The 14,431-nt window shown below is 38.8% G+C and overlaps 2 protein-coding genes across 4 annotated transcripts in view; both read left to right on the top strand.

The window, feature by feature from the left end:
• Nucleotides 1–14,431, top strand: part of LOC139579458 (up-regulator of cell proliferation-like) — a 584,460-nt gene that overhangs the window by 437,750 nt on the left and 132,279 nt on the right. The gene's annotated exons all lie outside the window — the stretch shown is intronic.
• Nucleotides 1–14,431, top strand: part of LOC139579469 (ecto-ADP-ribosyltransferase 4-like) — a 28,866-nt gene that overhangs the window by 3,060 nt on the left and 11,375 nt on the right. The window contains exon 2 of the mRNA XM_071408173.1: nucleotides 7,387–7,446. Within this exon, the coding sequence (XP_071264274.1) occupies nucleotides 7,387–7,446 (60 nt within the window). The remainder of the gene's footprint in view (nucleotides 1–7,386; nucleotides 7,447–14,431) is intronic.

Here is a 14,431-nt window from a genome sequence, read left to right as displayed (position 1 = left end):
ACAGACAAAAAAAAGTATAAATGCGTCGCCACCGGTGCTGCATAAGTTGGATTCATCAAAAGTATGCATCAAACTGTATGTGTAGACGGCTTGACAGAAATGGTAGCAGAAGGTGAATGTTGAACTTTTGTTGCACACATATCCAGATGATGCTGCGTAACATTTTGCGCAATGACGCTGTCGGGTGATCAAGGCGTAAACGCAGCTGTCTGGTATCAAACTGGTTTGACACAGTGGTCACATTCCCCTGCTCAGACGTTGCATGCGTCAACCAATGGTTGCATGCCACGTCATCGACTGTACCGTCAAGCGCCAGATTGCTGTAACATATAATGTGGTTAGCTGATACTTAAAATACCTATCCAGGCATTGTAAGGTCTGGCATATGTCAGCAACGTCTGGGCAGTGGAACGTGCCCAGTATCAACAGGAGATCAACTAATCTGCTGGTTTATTCTTGTGGGTTTTTGGATGCAAGCAGGTTTGTTTTAATAGCCAGGTGCATGTAATCTCCCATTAGTAGTGTTTTAAGAAATCGGTTCATAACATTAAGCTGCATGTTAACCTTTTATGGCTGCATAAAAGGTACACTTATGACAACAGCCCATCCAAGTGCAGGGCGCGAAATTCAAAAGATATTTTTTAGAAATATTTAACTTTCACACATTAACAAGTCCAATACAGCAAATGAAAGATAAACATCTTGTGAATCCAGCCAACATGTCCGATTTTTTAAATGTTTTACAGTGAAAACACCAGGTATATTTATGTTAGCTCACCACCAAATACAAAAAAGCACAGACATTTTTCACAGCACAGGTAGCTTGCACAAAACCAACCTAACTAACCAAGAACATACCAAACTAACCAAGAAACAACTTCATCAGATGACAGTCTTATAACAAGTTATACAATAAATCTATGTTTTGTTCGAAAAATGTGCATATTTGAGGTATAAATCATAGTTTTACATTGCAGCTACAATCGGAAATAGCACCGAAGCAGCTAGAACAATTACAGAGACCAAATTGAAATACCTAAATACTCATCATAAAACATTTATGAAAAATACATGGTGTACACCAAATTAAAGACAAACATCTTGTGAATCCAGCCAATATTTTACGATTCTTTAAGTGTTTTACAGCGAAAACACAATATAGCATTATATTAGCTTACCACAATAGCCAAAAACACAACAGCATTGATTCAAGCCAACAGTAGTGATAACGAATAAACCAGCAAAATATATTATTTTTTCACTAACCTTCTCAAAATTCATCAGATGACAGTCCTATAACATCATATTACACAATACATATATTGTTTGTTCGAAAATGTGCATATTTAGCGGCACAAATCGTGGTTATACAATGTGAATACTAGGCAAAATGCAATAACAATGTCCAGAGAAATCTTGGAGAGGCACCTAATCTAATCAATAACTAATCATAAACGTTACTAAAAAATACATGTTGGACAGCAAATTAAAGATAGCTTAGTTCTTAATGCAATCGCCGAGTTAGAATTCTAAAAATAACTTCATTACGACATCCAGCTTACGTTATGGCGAGAGAGCGCCCAAAATCTGGGCGCAAACTAATAGTACACATGTTCGACAGATATATGAAATAACATCATAAATGGGTCCTACTTTTGAAGATCTTCCATCAGAATGTTGTACAAGGGGTCCTTTGTCGGGGACAATCGTTGTTTGGTTTTAGAACGGCCTTTTTCCCTCTCGATTTAGCAAGCACACTAGCCAAGTGGCGCAAATCTCTCCATCGTCAACAAACTCAGAGAACGGAACACGGCAAAACTCGCGGAAAAAATTCAATAATCTGATTAAACTATATTGAAAAAACATACTTTACGATGATATTGTCACATTTATCAAATAAAATCAAAGCCGGAGATAATAGCCGTCTATAACGACAGCTTTTCAGAAGGCAATCCCAGGTTCCTTTTCGCGTCTTCCTGAAAACAGGAAATTGGTGTCACGTCATGCCAATAGCTCTTATTCGACCTCAGTTCAAGCTATACACTCCATTTCTTCTCTCACTGCCTATTGACATCTAGTGGAAGGCGTATGAAGTGCATGTATAGTCATAAATCTCAAGCAAAATGATAGGGAGGGCCTGGAACAGAGCCTCGATTTGAGATTTTTCACTTTCTGACAGGAAGTTTGCTGCAAAATGAGTTCTGTTTTACTCACAGATATAATTCAAACGGTTTTAGAAACTTGAGAGTGTTTTCTATCCAATAGTAATAATACTATGCATATTGTACGAGCAAGAATTGAGTACGAGGCCATTTGAAATGGGCACCTTTCATCCAAGTTACTCAATACTGCCCCTGCAGCCCAAAGAAGTTTGTTCTGCCTGTTGGTTGCAATTGGCCAACTATCTCTATATACTGTACTAACAACAATAATCCACATAATAATATTCAGAATTCATAGTCAATAACGTAATGAGAGGTAAAAATCAACAAGAAAACATTTTTTGTTTGTTTTTCAAACTTCAACAACATACAAAAATGGCTTGTGGAATAGAAATCCCCTTTTTTTACAGAAAAATAAGAATGGACAGATGATTATATTAATAATAGTAATGCTAGCAACGGTTATCAAAACGTATAAAAGGTTACAAAAAATCCAGTTCGGATAAATGTAACAGCTGCATAAAGAATGAGATACTCAAAGCTTTTAGAATTGAAAAAATCCATTAAATATTGACTGAACTATAGCACAAACAATTGTATAATGATGGACAGAAAGTAAACGTAATTCACCAGTTTTGGTGGGAATTTGACTTTGTCAAATATTTAAAAAAAAACATATTTGAAACAACCCATGCTAACATTTTTATACCATACAGTGCCTTCAGAAACTATTCATACCCCTTGACTAATTCCACATGTTGTTGTGTTAATGTATATCCTGAATTCAAACAATACCCAGAATACCCCACAACAACAAAGAGAAACCATGTTTTTAGACATTTTTGCTAATTTGTTGAAAATGAAACACAGAAATATCTAATTTACATAGGTCTTCACACCCCTGAATCAATCACCTTTTCCAGCGATTACAGCGGTGACTCTTTCTGGATAAGTCTCTAAGAGCTTTGCACTCCTAGATTCTTTAAGCTCTGCCACGTTGATTGTTGATCATTGCTAGTTAGTCATTTTCAAGTCTTGCCATACATTTTCCAGCCTATTTAAGTCAACACTGTAACGAGGCCATTCAGGAACATTTAATGTAATCTTGGTAAGCAACTCCGGTGTATATTTGGAATTATGTTTTAGTTTATTGTCCTGGTGAAAGGTGAAGTTTTTTCAGTTTTGGAAAGCAGACTGAACCAAGTTTCCCTCTAGAGTTTTGCCTTTGCATAGCTCTAATCCATTTATTTTTATCAGACAAATCTCCCTAGACCTTGCCAATGACAAGCATACCCATAACATGATGCAGCCACCACCATGCTTGAAAATATAAAGAGTGGTACTCAGTGATGTGTTGGATTTGCCCCAAACATTTAGCTTTGTATTTAGGAGACAAAGATAATTTCTTCGCCACATTTTTTCCAGTTTACTTTAGTGCATGTTTTGTAATATTTGTATTCTGTACAGGCTTCCTTTTAGGCACTCTGTCATTTAGGTTAGTGTTGTGGTGTAACTATAATGTTGTTTATCCATCCTCCGTTGTCTCCTATCACAGCCATTAAACTGAACATTTAAGTCACCATTGGCCTCATTGTGTGGTTTCCTTACACTCCGGCAACTGAGTTAGGAAGTACGCCTGTGTCTTTGTAGTGACTGGGTGTATTGATACACCATCCAAAGTGCAATTAATAACTTCACCATGCTCAAAGGGATATCCATTGTCTGCTTTTGAAAATGTTTACACATCTACCAATACGTGCCTTTCTTTGCGAGGCATTGGAAAAACTTCTGGTCTTTCCGTTTGAATTTGTATTTGAAATGTACTGCTGGATAGAGGGCCTTCACAGATAATTATAGGTGTGGGGAACAGAGATGAAGTTTGAAACATTATTACTGCACAGTTCATGCAACTTCTGTGACTGGTTAAGAAAATGTTTACGCTTGAACTTATTCAGGCTTGCCATAACAAAGGGGTTGAGTACTTTTATTTTTTTTATTCATTTGTAAACATTTCTAAAAACATTTTTCCACTGTGACATTATGTGGTATTGTGTGTAGGCCAGTGACACAAAATCGTAATTGAATCCATTTTAAATACATCCTCAAGGCATTGCATGCCTATTTATGTGTTCTGATAATACTGTATATTGATAGAATATAACCTTAGAAAATAACAACTAATTTGTATATTGACTAAAGCATGAATTTACCCTCTATCCAACCAGCATCTCTCTAATGCTGTTGGCCCATAGAAACGCATTGAATAACACATGAAACAACAGATTGAAAGGCAGTTTGTGGTGAAGTGTCCTATATCAGAGAGATATGAGAAATATCAGGGAAGTTTGTATTCAACCCCTTATTTTAGAAACTGGTACTGGGGACCCTCATACGAGTTGTGTGAGGCTTGTGGGCGTCCTACAGCAGAACAAGCCACAGTCACATGTTCATGGAGTGGGGGTCATATTAATGTGTAACCCAAACTGCTGCAGATGCGGAAGGTGACATCAGCGGATGCGGTGGATTGAGATGCATTTTTTTAATGCTAACTACATTTCCGCAGGGGCGCAGACATCTCTTTAAGAATCAACAAAATAAGATCTACAAAATAATCCTGGAATTAAATGTACAGAACGCAAAACAGACGTAATTAAACTAGTCTCTTAAAATAAACAAAACTCCATGTTTCCCCCGTGGCAAGAGTCAAAACAAACAAAAAGGAATAATGGTGGTTGCAGTCACTCCTTCTAGATTTCTTCCAAGGTCATAGAAAAATAAAGTTTCAGCCCTCCAGAGGGGGGACATTCTCCCTGGTGGTATCAATCCCCTCCACCAGCACAGCGACTGTCTCCTCCCACCAGCTTCACACCAGGCCCTGAGAAAAGAAAAGAGAGAGACAGTTATCTTTCTTACTGAACACATGTGGGATAATAAAGCTGGCTAATATTGAACTGCTATAATCACTGTAGATTTATACTCTACCTACCTGGTGGACTGACGCTTTGAGCCTGGAGATCTGAGGAGAAAGAGAGAGAGACACAAAAAAAGGAGAATGAGAGAGACCGAAAGGAGAGAGAAAGAGGAGAAATAGAGAGAGAGATAGAAAGAGTGGAGAAAGAGAGATATACAGGAGAGAGAGGCAAGAAAAGGGCAACCAGTGAAGAACAAACACCATTGTAAACCCATATTTATGTTTATTTATTTTCCCTTTTGTACTTTAACTATTTGCACATCGTTACAACACTGTATATAGACATGATATGACATTTGAAATGTCTCTATTCCTTTGGAACTTTTGTGAGTGTAATGTTTACTGTAAATGTTTTCTTGTTTATTTCACGTTAATTTATTATCTATTTCACTTGCTTTGGCAATGTTAACATATGTTTCCCATGCCAATAAAGCCCTTAACTTGATCTGAATTGAGAGAGAAAGAGGAGCAAGAGAGAGCAGAAAGAGAGAGCATCGACAGACAGAGAGGATAAAGAGAGAGCATCGAGAGACACAGAGGAGAAAGAGAGAAGGGGGAAAAGAGAGACAGAAGAGAAATTAACATCAACATGACCTTTCATGATGTGATGATGAAGATATAGTCTAATCATTGGTGTGGTTCAACAACAGCCATGTTTGCACACATTCCCCTTTGATGGAAATGTGAACCTCTTTGCTTATGAGTTTGTATCTAATTTAATGTGTTTGCTTTTGTCTGTTATTAACAGACTGTGGATTTTTTTGCAAAATGTTAATTTACATAGGTTGGGCTTCCATAGTTGGACTCCTAGTTTCACATTCTTTTTCTATTTGGGTTAGAATTAAGGGTTAGTGGTTTGGGGTTAAGGCTAAGGTAAGGGTTCAAGTTAGGGTTAGGTTAAAGGTTAGGGTTAGGTTTAGGGTTAGGACAATTAAATTGCAATCAATTGTTTGGTCCACAAAAGGATAGTAAAACAAAAATGTTTGTGTGTACGTGTGTGATCAAACTTGACGTTCAGTTGAGATATGTACTGTATGTATACAGTACGTTCTATTTACTTGTTGATTGTGAATTTAGGATTATGAATATCATATAGATTTAATGATCAGTTAAACAATTCCGGGGATGTGAATTGTAAATCGATCTACCTTGTGATAAGGTTTCTTACATTGTTTTCAGTATAAAAGATCCCGTACCCTTGGCACTGAAAAGCAAACACACACGGATGTACCCAGAGGCCTTGTCTTGACACGGTGCATTATGCACATCAGCCAGTAGAGGACAGTATTTACCTCAACAAGCTAAATGAATGATTGGCAGACAAAGCTTAGACTAGTGGACTCGTGTTCCTGGAGGGACACAGGCTTCACCATAGTGCTGATTTCCTTTATTTTGGGTGATTGATTGATTGATTGGTGGTATATTGGCTAAAGAGTAATCCAGGTCTGAATCAATCCCTGATTAGAGGAAGATGTTGATCATTATGATGTACTGTTACTATGGGAAACCTTTTCTCCGTATCAGCAGTGGTGTTGCTGTTGTTAGTCATGTTCACACTAGATCAGTATGAAATAAGTGTTTCCTGTCTCTGTGTGTGTGTGTGTGGTCTGCTTCTGAGTTTGAGGGTACACTATGTAAGTGTTATTTCTCAGACGAACAGAGGAGGAGCTGTGAAACTACCGTGACAATACTAGTATAAAACAGCCATGAATACAGATACAGCATCTTAAAGAAGCTTCATCTAAACACAAGGTCATTTCTATTCCATGTGTGTCTGACACAGGGTTTCCATTGCTCCCCACAGACACGTTTGTTTGCAGCCTTTAACTCCAGAGGAGGACAACCCTCCTCTTGGAAAGCTACTGTGTTCCAGCCCTGCTCAAACACACCTGATTCAACATACAGTGACAGAATCCTGATTACATTTGAGTAATTTAGCTGAAACTCTTATCCAGAGCCATTCGGGTTAGGCGCCTTGCTCAAGGGCACAGGCAGATTTTTCATCTAGTCGGCTCTGGGATTCAAACCAGCAACTTTTCAGTTACTGGCCCAACCCTCTTAACCACTAAGCTACCTGCCAAATAATTGAATTGGATGTGTCGAAGCAGGGCTGCAGTAAAACCCTGCACCCACAGTACTGTAGCTCTCCAAGAGGACAATTTGCTACCCCTGTTTAACACAGTCATCAATAATGCCATAATGTTACTGTGTTTTCTCTGTCCCCCTTTATGTCTGCGGTTGATTTGAATGAAGATGGCGATCGTTACAGTGTGGACATTTCTTCTGTTGACCTCTGGTGTGGCCGGAGAGATGGTAAGCTGAGTTAAATGTATCTTTTGGGTTTGTGTATGCGTGTGCCTGTCTGTGTGTGTGTGTGTGTGTGTGTGTGTGAGGGTGAAAAGGGGACTAAATTGAGCCTAATGTAGCTACTGATATAGATGTAGAATCTTAATTTGATCTCTCTTTTGTTGGTAAGAATTTTCCTGTTCAGCAGGAAATCCAAACTTGTAGGAAATCCAAACTTGTAGTGTATTGGAGGTAGTGTAGTCTATTCGAATAATTAAAAAGGATTCTAAAGATAGTAATTTCACTTTAAAATGTCATAATTAATTTGCCCTAACACAAAATGTATCAACCCGTACAACATTTTTTCCATTCATTATAATCCACATAATAATCTACATTTCCTGCTGCTCTGGGATAATTTTCCTGCTGTAGCAAACTAGCTCAAATTAAGATCCCACACATACGGTACAGTGCCTTCGGAAAGTATTCAGATCCCCTAACTTTTTCCACATTTTGTTACAGCCTTATTCTAACATGGATTCAATACACACTACCCCATAATTACAAAGCAAAAACAGGTTTTTAGACATTTTTGCAAATATATTAAAAATAAAAAACAGATACCTCATTTACATAGGTATTCAGACTCTTTGTTATGAGACACGAAATTGAGCTCAGATGCATCTTGTTTCCATTGATCATCTTTGAGATTGACAGTGCATGTCAGAGCAAAACCAAAGCCATGAGGCTGAAGGAATTGTCCGTATTGTCCGGATTGTGTCGAGGCACAGATCTGGGGAAGGTTACAAAACAACTTTCTGCAGCATTGAAGGTCCCCAAGAACAGTGTCCTCCATCATTCTATAATGGAAGAAGTTTGGAACCACCAAGACTCTACCTAGAGCTGCCCGCCTGGCCAAACTGAGCAATCAGGGGAGAAGGGCCTTGGTCAGGAGGTGACCAAGAACCCGATAGTCACTCTGACAGAGCTCTAGAGTTCCTCTGTGGAGATGGGAGAACCTTCCAGAAGGACAACCATCTCTCCATCACTCCACCAATCAGGCCTTTATGGTAGAGTGGCCAGACGGAAGCCACTCCTCAGTAAAAGGCACATGACTGCCCACTTGGAGTTTGCCAAAAGGCACCTAAAGACTCTCACACCATGAGAAACAAGATTCTCTAGTCTGAGGAAACCAAGATTGAACTCTTTAGCCTGAATGTCCAAGCGTCACGTCTGGAGGAAACCTGGCACCATTCCTACGGTGAAGCATGGTGGTGGCAGCATCATGCTGTGGGCTGTTTTTCAGTGGCAGGGACTGGAAGACTAGTCAGATTGGAGGCAAAGATGTAAGTACACAGAGACCCTTGATGAAAACCTGCTCCAGAGCGCTCAGGACCTCAGACTGGGGCGAAGATTCACCTTCCAACAGGACAACGACCCTAAGCACACAGCCAAGACAATGCAGGAGTGGCTTCGGGACAAGTCTTTGAGTGTCCTTGAGTTGCCCACCAGAGCCCAGACTTGAACCCGATCGAACATCTCTGGAGAGACCTCAAAATAGCTGTGCAGCGACACTCCCCATCCAGAAAATGGGGGAAACTCCCCAAATACAGGTGTGCTAAGCTTGTAGCGCCATACGCAAGAAGACCCGAAGCTATAATTACTGCCAAAGGTGAGTAAAGGGTCTGAATACTTATGTAAATGTAGTATTTCAGTATTTTCTTATACATTTGTAAACATTTCTAAAAACCTGTTTTTTCTTGGCGTTATGTGGTATTGTGTGCAGATTGATGAAGAAAAAAAACAATTTAATCCATTTTAAAATAAGGTTGTAACGTAACAAAATGTGGAAAAAGTCAAGGAGTCTGAATACTTTCCGAATGCACTGAACACTATATATACAAAAGTATGTGGACACCCCTTCAAATTAGTGATTTTGGCTATTTCAGCCACACCCGTTGCTGATAGGTGTGTAAAGTTGAGGACACAGCCATGCAATCTACATAGACAAACCTTGGCAGAATAATAGCCTTACTGAAGAGCTCAGTAACTTTCATGGTGACACTGTCATAGGATGCCACCTTTCTAACAAGTCAGTTTGTCAAACCCCTGCACTTTTTCACATGTTGTTAGAAGATGGGATTAAAATGTATTTAATTGACATTTTTTGTCAATGATCTACACAAAATACTCTGTAAGGTCTCTGTAAAGGGGCTGCAGGTAGCCTAGTGGTTAGAGTGTTGGGCCAGTAACCGAAAGGCTGCTGGATTGAATCCCCGAGCTGACAAGGTAAAAATCTGTCATTCTGCCCCTGAACAATTGTAAATAAGAATTTGTTCTTAACTGACTTGCCTAGTTAAATAATGGTTACATAAATGTTGAAGAGGAAGAAAAAATTCTAACAAATATGAAAAATAAAAACAGTAAAATATCTTGATTAGGTGTTCACACAATTAACAAAGGGTTGGTAAGACGTTCAGTCAGCCCCTTTGGTTCATTTATGGCCTTTATCACCCCTTGTTTGTGTGTGTGTGATTTACTTCATAAATATCTCATCCATGGCCTTATACAGTCAGTGTGAATCAGGTAGTTATGTTCTCTATACAGTCAGTGTGAATCAGGTAGTTATGTTCTCTCTACAGTCAGTGTGATTCAGGTAGTTATGTTCTCTCTACAGTCAGTGTGAATCAGGTAGTTATGTTCTCTATACAGTCAGTGTGAATCAGGTAGTTATGTTCTCTATACAGTCAGTGTGATTCATGTAGTTATGTTCTCTCTCTATATACAGTCAGTGTGATTCAGGTAGTTATGTTCTCTCTATACAGTCAGTGTGATTCAGGTAGTTATTTTCTCTATACAGTCAGTGTGATTCAGGTAGTTATGTTCTCTCTCTACAGTCAGTGTGAATCAGGTAGTTATGTTCTCTATACAGTCAGTGTGAATCAGGTAGTTATGTTCTCTCTCTATACAGTCAGTGTGATTCAGGTAGTTATGTTCTCTCTCTACAGTCAGTGTGAATCAGGTAGTTATGTTCTCTCTATACAGTCAGTGTGAATCAGGTAGTTATTTTCTCTATACAGTCAGTGTGATTCAGGTAGTTATGTTCTCTCTCTACAGTCAGTGTGAATCAGGTAGTTATGTTCTCTCTATACAGTCAGTGTGAATCAGGTAGTTATGTTCTCTATACAGTCAGTGTGAATCAGGTAGTTATGTTCTCTCTATACAGTCAGTGTGAATCAGGTAGTTATGTTCTCTCTCTACAGTCATTGTGATTCAGGTAGTTATGTTCTCTCTCTCTACAGTCAGTGTGATTCAATTAGTAATGTTCTCTCTCTCTACAGTCAGTGTGATTCAGGTAGTTATGTTCTCTCTCTACAGTCAGTGTGAATCAGGTAGGTATGTTCTCTCTCTACAGTCAGTGTGAATCAGGTAGTTATGTTCTCTCTATACAGTCAGTGTGATTCAGGTAGTTATGTTCTCTCTACAGTCAGTATGAATCAGGTAGTTATGTTCTCTCTATATACAGTCAGTGTGAATCAGGTAGTTATGTTCTCTCTATATACAGTCAGTGTGAATCAGGTAGTTATGTTCTCTCTATACAGTCAGTGTGATTCAGGTAGTTATGTTCTCTCTACAGTCAGTGTGATTCAGGTAGTTATGTTCTCTCTCTACAGTCAGTGTGATTCAGGTAGTTATGTTCTCTCTCTACAGTCAGTGTGATTCAAGTAGTTATGTTCTCTCTATACAGTCAGTGTGAATCAGGTAGTTATGTTCTCTCTACAGTCAGTGTGATTCAGGTAGTTATGTTTTCTCTACAGTCAGTGTGATTCAGGTAGTTATGTTCCCTCTATACAGTCAGTGTGAATCAGGTAGTTATGTTCTCTCTACAGTCAGTGTGATTCAGGTAGTTATTTTCTCTATACAGTCAGTGTGATTCAGGTAGTTATGTTCTCTCTCTACAGTCAGTGTGAATCAGGTAGTTATGTTCTCTCTACAGTCAGTGTGAATCAGGTAGTTATGTTCTCTCTACAGTCAGTGTGATTCAGGTAGTTATGTTCTCTCTATACAGTCAGTGTGATTCAGGTAGTTATGTTCTCTCTCTATATACAGTCAGTCTGATTCAGGTAGTTATGTTCTCTCTCTACAGTCAGTGTGAATCAGGTAGTTATGTTCTCTCTACAGTCAGTGTGAATCAGGTAGTTATGTTCTCTCTACAGTCAGTGTGATTCAGGTAGTTATGTTCTCTCTCTATATACAGTCAGTGTGATTCAGGTAGTTATGTTCTCTCTCTATATACAGTCAGTGTGATTCAGGTAGTTATGTTCTCTCTCTATATACAGTCAGTGTGATTCAGGTAGTTATGTTCTCTCTCTACAGTCAGTGTGATTCAGGTAGTTATGTTCTCTCTCTACAGTCAGTGTGATTCAGGTAGTTATGTTCTCTCTATACAGTCAGTGTGATTCAGGTAGTTATGTTCTCTCTCTATATACAGTCAGTGTGATTCAGGTAGTTATGTTCTCTTTCTCTATACAGTCAGTGTGATTTAGGTAGTTATGTTCTCTCTCTATATACAGTCAGTGTGATTCAGGTAGTTATGTTCTCTTTCTATATACAGTCAGTGTGAATCAGGTAGTTATGTTCTCTCTACAGTCAGTGTGATTCAGGTAGTTATGTTCTCTCTCTACAGTCAGTGTGATTCAGGTAGTTATGTTCTCTTTCTCTATACAGTCAGTGTGATTCAGGTAGTTATGTTCTCTCTCTATACAGTCAGTGTGATTCAGGTAGTTATGTTCTCTTTCTCTCTACAGTCAGTGTGATTCAGGTAGTTATGTTCTCTTTCTCTCTACAGTCAGTGTGATTCAGGTAGTTATGTTCTCTCTCTACAGTCAGTGTGATTCAGGTAGTTATGTTCTCTCTACAGTCAGTGTGATTCAGGTAGTTATGTTCTCTCTCTACAGTCAGTGTGATTCAGGTAGTTATGTTCTCTCTGCAGTCAGTGTGATTCAGGTAGTTATGTTCTCTCTACAGTCAGTGTGATTCAGGTAGTTATGTTCTCTCTACAGTCAGTGTGATTCAGGTAGTTATGTTCTCTCTCTACAGTCAGTGTGATTCAGGTAGTTATGTTCTCTCTACAGTCAGTGTGATTCAGGTAGTTATGTTCTCTCTACAGTCAGTGTGATTCAGGTAGTTATGTTCTCTCTCTACAGTCAGTGTGATTCAGGTAGTTATGTTCTCTCTACAGTCAGTGTGATTCAGGTAGTTATGTTCTCTCTATATACAGTCAGTGTGAATCAGGTAGTTATGTTCTCTCTATACAGTCAGTGTGATTCAGGTAGTTATGTTCTCTCTACAGTCAGTGTGATTCAGGTAGTTATGTTCTCTCTCTACAGTCAGTGTGATTCAGGTAGTTATGTTCTCTCTCTACAGTCAGTGTGATTCAAGTAGTTATGTTCTCTCTATACAGTCAGTGTGAATCAGGTAGTTATGTTCTCTCTACAGTCAGTGTGATTCAGGTAGTTATGTTTTCTCTACAGTCAGTGTGATTCAGGTAGTTATGTTCCCTCTATACAGTCAGTGTGAATCAGGTAGTTATGTTCTCTCTACAGTCAGTGTGATTCAGGTAGTTATTTTCTCTATACAGTCAGTGTGATTCAGGTAGTTATGTTCTCTCTCTACAGTCAGTGTGAATCAGGTAGTTATGTTCTCTCTACAGTCAGTGTGAATCAGGTAGTTATGTTCTCTCTACAGTCAGTGTGATTCAGGTAGTTATGTTCTCTCTATACAGTCAGTGTGATTCAGGTAGTTATGTTCTCTCTCTATATACAGTCAGTCTGATTCAGGTAGTTATGTTCTCTCTCTACAGTCAGTGTGAATCAGGTAGTTATGTTCTCTCTACAGTCAGTGTGAATCAGGTAGTTATGTTCTCTCTACAGTCAGTGTGATTCAGGTAGTTATGTTCTCTCTCTATATACAGTCAGTGTGATTCAGGTAGTTATGTTCTCTCTCTATATACAGTCAGTGTGATTCAGGTAGTTATGTTCTCTCTCTATATACAGTCAGTGTGATTCAGGTAGTTATGTTCTCTCTCTACAGTCAGTGTGATTCAGGTAGTTATGTTCTCTCTCTACAGTCAGTGTGATTCAGGTAGTTATGTTCTCTCTATACAGTCAGTGTGATTCAGGTAGTTATGTTCTCTCTCTATATACAGTCAGTGTGATTCAGGTAGTTATGTTCTCTTTCTCTATACAGTCAGTGTGATTTAGGTAGTTATGTTCTCTCTCTATATACAGTCAGTGTGATTCAGGTAGTTATGTTCTCTTTCTATATACAGTCAGTGTGAATCAGGTAGTTATGTTCTCTCTACAGTCAGTGTGATTCAGGTAGTTATGTTCTCTCTCTACAGTCAGTGTGATTCAGGTAGTTATGTTCTCTTTCTCTATACAGTCAGTGTGATTCAGGTAGTTATGTTCTCTCTCTATACAGTCAGTGTGATTCAGGTAGTTATGTTCTCTTTCTCTCTACAGTCAGTGTGATTCAGGTAGTTATGTTCTCTTTCTCTCTACAGTCAGTGTGATTCAGGTAGTTATGTTCTCTCTCTACAGTCAGTGTGATTCAGGTAGTTATGTTCTCTCTACAGTCAGTGTGATTCAGGTAGTTATGTTCTCTCTCTACAGTCAGTGTGATTCAGGTAGTTATGTTCTCTCTGCAGTCAGTGTGATTCAGGTAGTTATGTTCTCTCTACAGTCAGTGTGATTCAGGTAGTTATGTTCTCTCTACAGTCAGTGTGATTCAGGTAGTTATGTTCTCTCTCTACAGTCAGTGTGATTCAGGTAGTTATGTTCTCTCTACAGTCAGTGTGATTCAGGTAGTTATGTTCTCTCTACAGTCAGTGTGATTCAGGTAGTTATGTTCTCTCTCTACAGTCAGTGTGATTCAGGTAGTTATGTTCTCTCTACAGTCAGTGTGATTCAGGTAGTTATGTTCTCTCTCTACAGTCAGTGTGATTCAAGTA

Source organism: Salvelinus alpinus, chromosome 6, assembly GCF_045679555.1.
Source record: "Salvelinus alpinus chromosome 6, SLU_Salpinus.1, whole genome shotgun sequence".
Taxonomy (NCBI): domain Eukaryota; kingdom Metazoa; phylum Chordata; class Actinopteri; order Salmoniformes; family Salmonidae; genus Salvelinus; species Salvelinus alpinus.
Note: the sequence above shows the minus strand (reverse complement) of the source record. Positions and strands in the feature narration are given on the sequence as shown.